The sequence below is a fragment of the Lithobates pipiens genome, unplaced genomic scaffold, assembly GCF_037356315.1.
Source record: "Lithobates pipiens isolate NorthernLeopardFrog02 unplaced genomic scaffold, aLitPip1_a1.2 Scaffold_8, whole genome shotgun sequence".
NCBI lineage: Eukaryota > Metazoa > Chordata > Amphibia > Anura > Ranidae > Lithobates > Lithobates pipiens.
This window is the reverse complement of record NW_027507903.1, coordinates 618,833,915-618,848,698: the sequence shown is the minus strand read 5'-3', so window position 1 is coordinate 618,848,698 and position 14,784 is coordinate 618,833,915. Positions and strand designations below refer to the sequence as shown.

Below are 14,784 nucleotides of genomic sequence, written 5' to 3'. Positions count from 1 at the left end.
GTGGACCATTTTTTGTATCAGTGGTAAGAATAGTGCTCCATTTTTGGTATCAGTGGTAGGAATAGTGCTCCATTTTTTGGTATCAGTGGTAGGAATATTGCTCCATTTTTCTGGTATCAGTGGTAGGAATAGTGGTTCATTTTTGGTATCAGTGGTAGGAATAGTGCTCCATATTTTGTATCAGTGGTAGGAATAATACTCAATTTTTGGTATCAGTGGTAGGAATAGTGATTCATTTTTTGTATCAGTGGTAGGTAGGAATAGTGCTCAATTTTTGGTATCATTGGTAGGAATAGTGCTCCATTTTTGGTATCAGTGGGAGGAATAATGCCCCATTTCTGCTGTCAATGAGAGGAATAGAGCCCCATCATTGGAATAGTGCTCCATTTTTTGGTATCAGTGGGAGGAATAGTGCTCTATTTTTGGTATCAGTGGGAGGAATTATGCCCCATCTCTGCTGTCAATGAGAGGAATAGAGCCCCATCATTGGTATCAGTAAAAGGAATAGTGTCCCATTGTCGGTGTCAGTAAAAGGAATAGTGTCCCATTGTTGGTGTCAGTTGGAGGAATAGTGGTGTCAGTGAAAGAAATAGTATCCCATCATTTGATTCAGTATAAAGAATAGTTCCCCATCTTTGGTATCAGTGGGAGGAAGGAATAGTGCCCCATTCTTGGTTTTGGCGGGAGGCATAGTGCCCCAAGGGCTGGTCATCTGACCACAGCCCACAGTTTGGGGTCCACTGTCATCCCTATGTAACCCAAAACTAGAACAAAATTGGATAAACCTACAATTCAAGCATTGGGATTTAGTAGAATATGTACTGTATGTAGAATGCTAAAGAGTCTTAAAGCCTCATACACACGATAGGACTTTGTACAAACTTTCCCTTGGATTTTTGTACAAAGGGCGTCGGCCCTGAACTTGTATTGCATACACACAGCAGGACTTTTTCAGCCAACTTTCACCAAATTATGTGTTTTTTCTGCTCTTTACTGCCACCTTTGGTCAATTTCTGTATTGTTGTCTGATCTTTTGCATTGGTTCTGAGCATGCCTGTTTGTACTTTGTACAAAAGTCCTATGGTTTTCTGTACACACGATCAGACTTTGCACCATCGGACTTTTGTTGCCAGAAAGTTTGTCTGTTCGCACAGCCAACAAAAGTCAGATGAAAACCAAAAAAGTTTGTCTGATGGAGCGTACACACGGTAGGATGTTGCTCCAAAACAGCTAATTTGCATGTTTGTTGTCAAAAAGTCTGATCGTGTGTATGGGCCTTAAGGCTCATACAGACGATTGGACTTTTTGACAACAAACATGCAAATTAGCTGTTTTAAGGCAACATCCGACCGTGTGTACGCTCCATCAGACAAACTTTTTCAGTTTTCATCTGACTTTTGTTGGCTGTGCGAACGGAGAAACTTTCCGGCAACAAAAGTTCGATGGAGCAAAGTCTGATCGTGTGTACAGAAAACCATAGGACTTTTGTACAAAGTACAAACACGCATGCTCAGAACCAATGCAAAAGATCAGACAACAATACAGAACTTGACCAAAGGTGGCGGTAAAGAGCAGAAAAACCACATGATTTGGTGAAAGTTGGCTGAAAAAGTCCTGCTGTGTGTATGCAATACAAGTTCACGGCCGACGCCCTTTGTTCAAAAATCCACGAGAAAGTTTGTACAAAGTCTGATCGTGTGTATGAGGCTTAACACTGGCGGGGCTGCAGTGCTGAAACAGATGGAAGTTCAGATAGACTCGTGAGTGGTAAGTGTCAAGCTCCATACACACGATCGGACTTTGTACAAACTTTCCTGTGGACTTTTGTACAAAGGGCGTTGGCCGTAAGTTTGTATTGCATATACACAATCAGACTTTTTAGGCAACAAACACAAACGTAGTGACGTTTCAACGTACTGACGACACTTCAAAAGAGGACGTTTAATTACTCCAGCGCCACCTTTGGTCAACTTCTGTATTGTTGTCTGATCTTTTACATTGGTTCTGAGCATGCCTGTTTGTACTTTGTACAAAAGTCCGATAGTTTTGTGTACACACGATCAGACTTTGCTCCATCGGACGTATGTTGTCAAAAAGTTTGTCCGTTCGCACAGCCAACAAAAGTCAGATGAAAACCAAAAAAGTTTGTCCGATGGAGCGTACACACGGTCGGATGTTGCCTCAAAACAGCTAATTTGCATGTTTGTCATCAAGAAAGTCAGATCGTGTGTATGGGCCTTAATGGCTTTTCTCTTGCAGGGTCCTGTCGGGTATATTTTTTTGGAGGCCAAAGCCTCATGCACACGATCGGACTTTGTACAAACTTTCCCGTGGATTTTTGTACAAAGGGCGTCGGCCGAGAACTTGTGTTGCATACACACGGCAGGACTTTTTCAGCCAACTTTCACCAAATCACGTGGTTTTTCTGCTCTTTACTGCCAACTTTGGTCAACTTCTGTATTGTTGTCTGATCTTTTGCATTGGTTCTGAGCATGCGTGTTTGTACTTTGTACAAAAGTCCGATGGTTTTGTGTACACATGATCAGACTTTGCTCCATCTGACTTTTGTTGGCAGAAAGTTTGTCTGTTTGCACAGCCAACAAAAGTCAGATGAAAACCGAAAAAGTTTGTCCGATGGAGCGTACACACAGTTGGATGTTGCCTTAAAACAGCTCATTTGCATGTTTGTTGTCAAAAAGTCTGATCGTGTGTACGGGCCTTAACAGAGCCTCTTTAAAGTGAACCTGTTTCTTTGCCCTGCATGGGCATGTACAGTATGTATATAGGAACTCTTGACTTTATTGATCATCATCATCATTTTCATAGGTCATTGACTCAGAAAACAGATAAGCCAGTTTGGTGGCATTTAATAATAACAGTTTCTGGTGGTCAAACTATTGAACATATGGAGCGTGGAATTGCTGAAACTCATCTCGATGCCACTTGAAAAAACTTTGGATTAATTTTTCATTAACCTGGTTGTAAACCCTTACATATAACCGGTGAAGTGACTATCCCCAGGTGATACACAACGATGAAACAAATCCTTCTACATAAGTTATACCTGTCTATCTGCAGTCTTCTCTTCTCTACATCTGTTCAAAGTTCAGAATTTTTTAAACACTCGTCTGAGAGTTCAGAAAAAAAGGAATGGAGAGCTGAAGTTACACTCTGCAGAGCTCAGTGAGGAGAGCTCTGAGAGCTGATTGGAGGGAAGAGACACACCCCTTCACACAGCACCCAGGAATAGAGCTGAGGCTGCCAATCAGCTGGAGGTCCCTCTCCTGTCACCTTTTTTTTTCTTGGTGTCAGAAAAAAATGTCAGAAGTGACTCGTGCTGATTGCAGAGAAATGAGGCAGCAGACAGAAATGACTGTCTTGTTCATATTTCATTTCTGAGGTTTACAACCACGCAGCAATATGAGGACAGCAGAGAACATCACAACACAATAAGCTTTGACGTCAAACAGCCTGAGTCCACTATATACATTAGAAGTAGTGAAAGAACATTCAACCATCGTGCATAGAAGGACCCTGATGATGCAGCATTACCCAAAAACATATTTGTTAAAGCTGGCCCAGTGTTTGACCCAAACGGTATTACCAAATTCCTTGAGGGATGAGCAGTTCCTGCACTGGGATGGAGGAATCGCGATGTTAGGGATGAGGGGTAAGAAATACGACATGGGTAGGAAAGTAGAAAACAAAAAAGGGGGTGCATTACTTCACATGGGAGTCCTACGCTGTTTGAAAGCAACAAAATGTGCACAGTTTAGGGCGAGTATAGACAGGGCCGTCTTTAAGGCAGGGCAAAAGGGGCAACTGCCCTGGGCCCTGTCATTGTTGTGGGGCCCAAAACAGCTGCCTCATACTTGCCAACTATCCAGGTTTAAATTCCCTTGTTCCTTGAAGTTTTAGTCCCGTGCTGTGTCCCAATATCTCAGTGTGAAGTGCTGGTCCTAATGCTGCCCAGCCCTGCCCTGTTGATGTGTACAGATGACTCACCTGCAGACCCTGTGTTTACATGTAAATAACCGACATTCATATGTAAATAGCGGCTGCAATACTAAGTAAATAGCTGTGGCCGGTGGCATTGATATGTAAATAAAGGCGACATTCATATGTATATCATGCTCCCCTGCAGTGAGGAGATGATGTGCTGTAAGCTCTAGCAACTAATCAGTGAGCCGTAATGTGTGCTGTAACCTCTAGCAACCAGTCAGTAAGCAGTAATGATACGCTGTAACTGCTGACAACCAATCACAATTGCTGCCTGATCTGATACAGTAAACTGATTTTAAGTCCATCTGCTATTTATTGTATGTCTCAGAGCAGGTGGAGAGTGAAATTGCCTGGGGGGGGGGGGGGGGGGGGGGGGGCAAGAAAATGTTTGCCCAGGGCCCAATCAATATTAAAGCGGGCCCTGAGCATAGACATGTCCATGAATGGTCATATCAGCCAATCAAGTTAAGGCACATATGTCATCATCTGAGCCCCCCATCGCCTCACCCAGGGAGCTCAGTATCATTTCCTACGCTTTTGCTTTTCAACCAATGGTGCTAACTATTTTTTTGTTTTCTCTTTGTCCTCCTGTACAGCAGATACTCCCCTTTATGAGTGCATTGAGGATGGGAAACCGTGTGTCAAGACTGAGAATGATGTCATCGCTAAGGAGGCTGTATGGGTGAGTCTCCCTTAGGGTTTACACCCACAATTTTTTTTGTTCTGCAAAAATGACGGCGATCAGCGACTTATAGCGGGACTGCGATTTTGCGGTGGACACTCTGCCTCTGACACTTTGTGGGAACCAGTGACACTAATACAGTGATCAGTGGTAAAAAATATGCACTGTTACTGTACTAATCACACTGGCTGCAATGTTAAAACATCTAGGGCAATCAAAGGGTTAACTGTGTGCCTAGCCAGTGTTTATGTGTGTACTATGTTGTGGTTTTAGGGATGTGGTGGATTTTACCCGCCGTTTTGTAGGGAATCAAAATCCATCACTTCCCCACTGACAGGACAGAGCTCTGCTTTGTTTACATAGGCAGAGCTCTGTCCTGTCTCTCTCCTCGCCTAACAGACATCCATTCGCCGGCAGCCGCAGATTGGCTTGTGCTGTGTTTAATCACAGCATATCTGGGTCGCCGGCAGTGCGCACGTGCATTCTTTACCAAGAAGTGCCAGATCATGTGCTGGGTCACATAAAAAAGGGCAACATTGAGAAAGAAATCCTTGATTTAATTTGGCCTTGTTGACATAGGTAATGCCTTGCAAAAAATTATACAGCATGTCACATTTGGCAGGCAGCACTGTTGCCAAAACGAGACCCAGTCAGGTGAATTGGGTCGAGCTGCAACCACGAGCCAAAGAATTGGTGGTACTCTGTTTGTGGTTCCATTATACTTATTGGGCAGTGCTTGGACCCTGATCCAGTAGTCAGTCCTCTCTCAGGCTAGAGGCTTTCTCAGCCCTCTTAGGCCCCTGGCATACAGGGCCGCCCATCTGCAATGTGTTTCTCCTGGTATTTTAGCCTGCCCAGGAGGGACAGGTGCAACATCCAGCCCTGCTGCAGGCAGCCTGTCAAAAAGTCTATGGCAGGCTATGAATGGACAGGGCTGAATACTGCATTGTATGAAGGTATGGAAGCAGTGCTGTATTTTAGCCTAAGCCAACAAGGCCCAGGACTAGGGCGGCCTTTTGCAGGGGGGCATCAAAAAAGCCGCCCCGGACAAAAAAAAGCACCCGCAATCTCCTCCCGCATGCAGGACCACCATCAGGAGAGTACAGCTAAATCCCAGACAAGTGGTGTCGCTATGGGGGGGAGGGGGGCTGGACCGCACCCAGGTGACACCCGCCAGAGGGGTGGCACCAGGAAGCAATTTTAGTGGGTGCTATCAAGCCGCCTCGCCCCCCCATCGGTGTAAAGCGGTGACAGCGCTTCTCCATTTGCAAGAAAAGGCAGCAGTGCTGTGACAGGGGAGAGGAGAGTTGCGGGCTGTCTGTGTTTTTCCCCCCACTCACCCCCCTCCCTATTCTCCTGTCAACCGAAGGGAGAAGAGAGAGCGGCTCTAATTCTGGTCGCCGTGATGACGCCCGCACAGAGAAGAGTGCGCACTCTGACCTCCCTCCACTCTCCTGTTCCTGCTGTCACCCATTGGGGCTCATATGTGTGATGTGTGTCAGTGGACTATCATGTCCTAGGAGGAGAGGTAAGTGTGTGTCACCTACCTGTGTGTGTGTGGGGTGCCCCCACCCCCCTCCCCCCACTCGCCTATGTGCTTACTTCTCCAACCCAGACCGCACACAGCCACCAGGGACCCCGCACAACCACCAGGGACCCCGCACAACCACCAGGGACCCCGCACAACCATCAGGCACCCTGCACAACCAACAGGGACCCCGCACATCCATCATGTACCCTGCACAGCCACCAGGGACTACGCACACAGCCACCAGGGACTACGCACACAGCCACCAGGGACTCCACACAGCCACCAGGGACTCCGCACAGCCACCAGGTACTCCGCACAGCCACCAGGTACTCCGCACAGCCACCAGATGCCCCGCATAGCCACCAGAGGCCCCACAAAGCCACCAGAGGCCTCGCACAGCCACCAGGGATCCCGCAAAGCCACCAGAGGCCCTTCACAGCCACCAGAGGCCCTTCACAGCCACCAGAGGCCCTTCACAGCCACCAGGGACCCTGCACAGCCACCAGAGGCCCCACACAGCCACCAGAGGCCCTGCACAGCCACCAGGGAGCCCGCAAAGCCACCAGAGGCTCTTCACAGCCACCAGAGGCCCCGCACAGCTACCGGGGACCCCGCACAGCTACCAGGGGCCCCGAAATAGCCACTTGAGAAGGAAGGGTGAGACAAATTTAGATGAGGGGGGCGTCCGATTTTAGTCTTGACTAGGGCAGGACAAAACCAAAATACACCACTGCACTACGTCCCTGCCAGCGATTTTGTAAATCCATGAGGGACAGGTGCAGCATCCAGCCCTGTTACAGCCTGTCAAAGTCTATGACAGATTATGGCTGGATGGGGCTGATCGCTGTATCAAGGACGTACCAGAATTTTTATCCAATATGCAGATGGATGGCCCCTGGTGCAAAAGGCCTTAAAACGTATGTGAACCCAACATCTATTCTTCAGCTTATTTGCCATCATATCTCATTGTATATATGTTTCTTAATCCTATATCTGGATATCCCGCCAGTAACAGCAGTTCCAGTTGCAGGCTTACAATGTTAACTCCCAATTTGCAGCAACGGTGCATATGTCTTAAGTTGGCCATTGGGCTGGCTGTATGAGAGACCTGATAGTCCAAAGGGCACCTGAAGAAGTTTACACAGCAGGCTGACAATGCTGCTGCTAATTGTGAGGCTGGCCTAGCATTGTCAGTCTGCAACAGGAAATACTATTACTAGCAGGATCTTCAGGTAAGAGACTGCAACAGACTCACTGAAAAAATTTATACAGTAAGACATGTTGTAAAATACAACACCATGCAAGAGCTCTATGCAAATGATAACATATTGGACCTACCATGAAAGCCAACTCTGAAGAACATGTATGGCTTGAGATACTTTACTTTCTTACCAAATGTCCTCTAGCATGTATTGATTCTGGGTCAAGCTCAGAAGCAAAATTGTTTTCAAAATGACAACAGAAGGTCTTTTTGTCAATTGTGGTCTCCTGGCTAGAAGAGAACAAGGTGGAGTTGAGAAGCTAAAGTTGTCCTCTTGACCACTGTGGATTCCATAGTTAAAGTTTGCACTATCACGCAAGAGCTCTATACAATCAATAATATGTTGGACCCACCATTAAAGCCAACTATAACATATAACACATATATGTGGCTTGAGATTCTTTATTTACTTACTAAATGTCCTCTAAAATATACTCTATCAATTTTGGTTCAAGCTCAGGAAAAAGAAAGCAAAACTGTGTAATTCACAATGGGATCATAAGGTCTCTGTTCAACTGTGGCCTCCTGGCCAAAAGAGGACACGATGGTTTAAAGCCAACAATGGATGTCATTGTCAATTAAAGTGAACCTGCCATGTCTATCAAAGTATGGAAATTACTATTACTTATGTAGCGAAATATGTTGTGACATCCGCAAATACCTTCAATGGCCCTCATATCAGTTCTTTTGAGAACAGAAAGGGTTTTGGCCACAGACCAGGAAGTCCTTGCTCATGAAAGGTCATTGCTGAAGATAATAAAGCCCCATAGCATGTTCCCACTCAATGACAGTCACTTGTAGCAGGTCTCTGGTCTCTGACTACTCTTGCAGCATATCCATATGTTCTAATAGTCTCCTGTATACATTTCCCCACTTTCTGACAGTCTCAAATAGTATGTTCCTGATGTCTAATGCCGCGTACACACGACCGGACATTTTTCGACATCAAAGGTCCGACGGAACGATTCCTGCAGACCATTGGATCGTGTGTGGGCTGCAGCGGACTTTTGATTTGCAAAAATCCGACAGACTCTAGAAATGGAACATGTTTCAAATTTTTCCGCCGGAACTCCGCCGGACCTAGTTCCTACCGAGAAATCCGCTCGTGTGTATGCTAGTCCGATGGACAAAAACCAACGCGGGGGCAGCTATTGGCTACTGGCTATGAACTTCCTTATTCTAGTCCGGTCATACGTCATCACATTCGAATCCGTCGGACTTTGGTGTGATTGTGTGTGGCCAAGTCCGTTCATTCGAAAAGTCCGCCAGAACTCTGTCAGAACTCCATCAGAATTCCGCCGAAAGTCCGTCGGACCTAGTCACTCGAAAAGCCTGGTTGTGTGTATGCGGCATTAGGCTAGGTTTTCACTAGCATCACTCCCTACCACCCCTTTGAAAAATTATCTGTGGTGGATCAGAGGTGGTTTGCAGGCATTCAGGAGATACCACAACCAATAGCCAAGAGTTTGGGATGGTTCTTAACTCTGTCTGCCAAGTTAAAATGCTTCACATTGAGGCTGTCACGATATGTACTCATCTGAGTGGCCACCATGCTCCCCTGGAGGCAGGCAGATGGGTGGCTATTGAAAACTGCCTGTTTTGACCATCTGTGTGGACAGTCCTAACAGTCACCTGTAGCACATACCCAGTTTCTAACCATTTCTGCAACATGTTTGAAGGTTCTACTAGTCTTCTGTAGCATGCTCCTACTCTCTGACAGTCTTCTTAAACATATCTCTGGTCTCTGGCCACTCTTGCAGCATGTCCACATGCTCTAATAGTATTTGTAGAATTACAAATGTTGATTGTAAAGAGCAGTCCTTTGGTTTTATCAGAAGCCACATTTGAGGCCCTCCATATTTGATCACTTGATCATTGACCTCTCTAACCTTCCTCATTCTGTCTATATTTTTATGAAATTCTACTTCAGGCATGCATGTGACCTGTATTGGACAGTGGTTAAAGCCAAGTTGGTACTGGAACTGCCATGCTTCTTCAGATGGGATAGTCACATGCCTGCCTTTTTTTGGAGATGCTTTGCCATCTTGTGTCACCCACTCTCCTGGTCTGAGGCCCATCGCTTCACATATTCCCGGCCTAAGGCCTGTTACCTCCAATAAAGAATGTCCAGTCCAATTGATTTTTAATGATTTACTGCATCAACATATAGCAATACATCCGCTTCATGATAAATAATCACAGTGCAGAACATGCAGTATTAATACACAGTACCGTTGCAACCAGCCATCTTTCCGGTTGTTTCCAGTTTCTTAGGTCATTCCATGCACAGGGTATCTCTCCATCCTAGGCTTCAAGGCCATCCTAAACCAAGCCGCGGACCTTCTAAGTGAAGGTCAGGGGTAGCAAGGTTCTTCCACTTTCTCTCTAATGTGCCCATGACTAATTCATCTGACAGTTCAGTCCTGCAGGGCTCTCTCCACACTTATGCCCAGGCCACACACCCGCATGGTGTTGGTTAGGGGTGACCTGTTTGCATTCCCAAACTACTCTTCCCACCCACAGCTGGTATTAAAAAACAAAAGCAAAGACTCCACCAACTACCTCACCAGAGGAGGGATAACACATAAAGGGCACCAAACCCGCCAACAAGTTTATCAAAGGCAACACTTTTTAATTTTTGGAACATGATTAAAACACCCATCAAGTTTTCTTTTGCTATCTGTGCCCCATTGGGGAGAATTTCCTTCAGTTATTCTTTTAAAGACACAACTAGAAGTAAGATGAATATTTTCTCTTAGCCCTTGTACACACGGTTGGAGATTCCGACAACCAAATCCGACGGATTTTGTCCAACGGATTTTGTCCGAAACTGTTGCATACACACGGTCGGACAAAGTTGTCGGAAAATCCGACGTGATGACGTTATTTCGTTACGACGGGACTACGTTCACGCTAGTAGCCAATAGCTTTGGTGTAGGAATTTGATCTGAGCATGCGTGGCACTTTGTCCGATCGGAATTCTCTACACATGATCGGAGTATGTCCGATCGGAGCATTTTGTCGGAAAATTTTACCAACTTGGAAAACTTGGTCCGTCGGATACTCCGACGGAAACAGTCTGATGTAGACCACACACAGTCGGAATATCCGACAAAACGGTCCGATCGGACACATTCCGTCGGAATCTCCGACCGTGTGTACAAGGGTTTAGACAGTGGTCACCATAACAGTTGTCTCTATAATAAGATTTCCCTTCTACTTTTGTTCTGGGGACAACTCAAAATTTGGGATTTTCACATCACTTTCACTTCTTGTGACAATGGGTCAGGGTGTAAGCAGGTTAAAATTAACCAGGTAGGCTCTCTCCTGGCCGGGAGGGTAGGAGTTAGTGAGTTTTCTGGTTCTTTTTTGAGTCATGTGACCTTCAAAAAAGTGCACCACTAACGCCTCAAAAGGGCCTGAAAAGCGGCGCAAAAGCGGGGGTCAAGTCCTGGGGAAAAAAGTTTGGGAACTCCCACCCAAGATCCACTCGCCCACCAAAAAATAAATAAATGATACGCTCATATGCACAAATGCTTCAAAAGTGGTATTTTTCATCCAATTTACGTATTGTGTGTATGAAGCTGTTAGTACATAAAAAAAACAATCCTCAATAAACATAAATACGGCAATTCTCTGAATAATCAGCATTCATTCAATTGTGCTTCCATGCAAATGTGAACATCATGTTCTGATCTTTATTGGGGAATGTTATTTTGTATATAGAGTGTTTATGTGGTGAGTTTACACTTTTCATTGAACAGAGTTTGGATAACACAGGGTTAAACAGAAAGGTCATAAATGAACTGCACATTATCTGGACAGAATGCTTGGGGAAATAGTGATGTGTTCCTGCTTAGGAGATGTATGTTAGCTTGGGGGGCTGCAAACTCTGCAGGGGCTCCAACACACACTCTCTGCTATTCCAACCCTTCACATATTTCCACATAAACTTCCCTCCTGGCATTAAACTTTGCCAGGTATTGTGCTCAGCTTACCACCCCAAACTGATGTTCCTCCCTCAGCTCGCCTCTCTCCCTGCATGTCCTGTGTGCAGAATAGCTGTGCTCCTCCTCTGGGTTCTCTCATCATATGGCACTGAAGATAGGGGGGGGGGGATTCAGCGGGACACACAGAGAAAGTATGCAGGAGACTGGGGGGGGGTAAGGAGACAGAAAATCAGGAGGAGCCGGCGGGGAGGAGAGCATCACAAGAGGTCTGACTAAATACAATCTCTTAGCATCAGGGACCTGATCTACCTGTCAGCTAGCTGTGATTGACAGGTAGATCGAAGAGGAAGCTGTCATGGGGCCCCCTACTGCCAATGCCCGAATGGTCATTCCACCCCTGGTGTGCGGCACTTACTATTGCGAGCTGTGTGTAGCACCTGCCACACACCTCACATACTTCAAAGTCTTGCAGGACACGGCAGCTAATGGGAACTGAGTTCCTGTTGTGGAAAAATTACAGGAACTCCGTTCCCATGCATGACTTGAGCCCTAACTACCATGCACAACTGAACCAGATTTTTCACTCTTCAGTTTTAGCAAATAGACCCCTGTGTATTCATATTGCTTGGTGTATTGGACCTAACAGTTTTGTTTGGTGTCTCATGTTTCAAAGCAAACTGATAAGATTTTTTACTAAAATGCAAATGAGCTTTTCATGTGGATAATTACAAATATCTGAACATTTTGTAATTGTGAGATTACTCAATGGTTGTCACAAAATTCTGTCTTCTTACAGGAGCAGGAAAAGGGTGTGGAGTCCTTTAAGGAAGAGTCATCCTACCTGCGAGTGATAGAACAATCTAAGAAGAACTGCAAGGGGAAGAATTTCCAGATCGGAAAAATGTTGCAATCCTTTCATGACAGTATGACAACCGACAATGAGATCTTACTGCAACATTACTTAGAGGGATGGAGAGAACTGATCAAGTGAGTTACATATCATTCCTCCTCCTGCAGGGGGATACAGACAGAAGGGAGCTATGAGTCTGTCCTCCTCCTGCAGGGTGATACAGACAGAAGGGAGCTATGAGTCTGTCCTCCTCCTGCAGGGTGATACAGACAGAAGGGGGATATGAGTCTGTCCTCCTCCTGCAGGGGGATACAGACAGAAGGGAGCTATGAGTCTGTCCTCCTCCTGCAGGGTGATACAGACAGAAGGGAGCTATGAGTCTGTCCTCCTCCTGCAGGGTGATACAGACAGAAGGGAGCTATGAGTCTGTCCTCCTCCTGCAGACAGAAGGGAGCTATGAGTCTGTCCTCCTCCTGCAGGGTGATACAGACAGAAGGGAGCTATGAGTCTGTCCTCCTCCTGCAGGGTGATACAGACAGAAGGGGGCTATGAGTCTGTCCTCCTCCTGCAGGGTGATACAGACAGAAGGGAGCTATGGGTCTGTCCTCCTCCTGCAGGGTGATACAGACAGAAGGGGGCTATGAGGCTGTCCTCCACCTGCAGGGTGATACAGACAGAAGGGAGCTATGAGTCTGTCCTCCTCCTGCAGGGTGATACAGACAGAAGGGAGCTATGAGTCTGCCCTCCTCCTGCAGGGTGATACAGACAGAAGGGAGCTATGAGTCTGTCCTCCTCCTGCAGGGTGATACAGACAGAAGGGAGCTATGAGTCTGTCCTCCTCCTGCAGGGTGATACAGACAGAAGGGGCTATGAGTCTGTCCTCCTCCTGCAGGGTGATACAGACAGAAGGGTGCTATGAGTCTGTCCTCCTCCTGCAGACAGAAGGGAGCTATGAGTCTGTCCTCCTCCTGCAGGGTGATACAGACAGAAGGGGCTATGAGTCTGTCCTCCTCCTGCAGGGTGATACAGACAGAAGGGAGCTATGAGTCTGTCCTCCTCCTGCAGGGTGATACAGACAGAAGGGAGCTATGAGCCTGTCCTCCTCCTCCTGTAGGGTGATACAGACAGAAGGGGGCTATGAGTCTGTCCTCCTCCTGCAGACAGAAGGGGGGCTATGAGTCTGTCCTCCTCCTGCAGGGTGATACAGACAGAAGGGAGCTATGAGTCTGTCCTCCTCCTGCAGGGTGATACAGACAGAAGGGGGCTATGAGTCTGTCCTCCTCCTGCAGGGTGACACAGACAGAAGGGGGTTATGAGTCTGTCCTCCTCCTGCAGGGTGACACAGACAGAAGGGAGTTATGAGTCCGTCCTCCTCCTGTAGGGTGATACAGAAAGAAAGGGGGTATGAGTCTGTCCTCCTCTTGCAGGGTGACAAGGACAGGAGGAGCAATGAATCTGCGCATTGACCTTTACCACTTTTATCTTAGGTTCATGGATTCGATGGGTTCTGTTTTCACCTTTATTTCTCATGAAACAACAACCAAAATCAACATCCTCCAAGGATATCTAGATGGCGAAAATGGGAACAGCTACAAAACAATCAAGTCAATGATAAAATATGAATTGGAGAACGAGGTGGTGAACTTTAAATATCTGCCTTCCAATCGGGTGCCCTCAGGCTGCCGGACACTCTTGCGCATGCACAGAGCCCTTAAATGGCTGGAAGTCTTTCTTTACGAAGTGGGCTCCAGTCCTGGCCAGGGCAGGACTTCAGAAATGTGTGCCGATGCCTACCACAAGACTTTGTCCCATTACCACAGCTGGTTCATCCGGCAGATAGCTGAAGTGGCATTTTTGGCCATGCCTCCTCTGGAGGAGATGTACAAATTAATATGTGTCCAGGACCACAACGAAGCAAAAGTTGTCCTCTTGACCACTGTGGATTCCATAGTTAAAGTCTACAACATCACACAAGACCTCTATACAATCAATAACATGTTGGACTTACCATAAAATCAACTTTGAAGGACATATATTTGAATTGAGATACTTTATTCACTTACTAAATGTCCTCTAGCATGTATAGAACTTGGGTCAAACTCAGGAGCAATGAGGCAAAAAGGTGTTCTTCAAAATGGGATCAGAAGGCCTCTTTGAACTGTGGTTTCCTGGCCAAAAGAGCACAAGATGGGTTGATGCCAACAATGGGTTTTAATGTAAATTAAAGTGAAATTGCCATTGCTGGTAAAGCAAAATATGTTGTGGTACCTGCAAATACCTTCAACCACATTCTTATTTTTTTATTTTGAACAAGAAGTATTTCAACCACACAACAGAAGTCTTGGCACATAAAAGGTCATTGCTGCAGAAAATACCACCCCAAATTTGCTCCTCCATAAGTGGCTTTACCATAGAGCCAGTTCCATGAGAAAGAGCCCAGATCCTTAACCAGGCTTTAACCCTTGTACACACGGTCGGAGATTCAGACGGAATGTGTCCGATCGGACT

General features: G+C 46.2%; 1 protein-coding gene across 3 annotated transcripts in view; it reads left to right on the top strand.

The window, feature by feature from the left end:
* Positions 1-14,533, top strand: part of GLTPD2 (glycolipid transfer protein domain containing 2) — a 35,746-nt gene extending 21,213 nt beyond the window's left edge. Inside the window, exons 1-4 of one of the 3 annotated variants that reach the window (XM_077470729.1) lie at positions 3,640-3,670; positions 4,599-4,684; positions 12,223-12,413; positions 13,764-14,533. In XM_077470729.1, coding sequence (XP_077326855.1) covers positions 3,655-3,670; positions 4,599-4,684; positions 12,223-12,413; positions 13,764-14,289 — 819 coding nt within the window. In that variant the 5' untranslated portion in view covers positions 3,640-3,654 and the 3' untranslated portion in view covers positions 14,290-14,533. Of the gene's footprint in view, positions 1-3,639; positions 3,671-4,598; positions 4,685-12,222; positions 12,414-13,763 lie in introns of those variants that run through there. The other 2 variants (XM_077470731.1, XM_077470730.1) reach the window with 2 other exon arrangements.
* Positions 14,534-14,784: the final 251 nt, after the last annotated feature.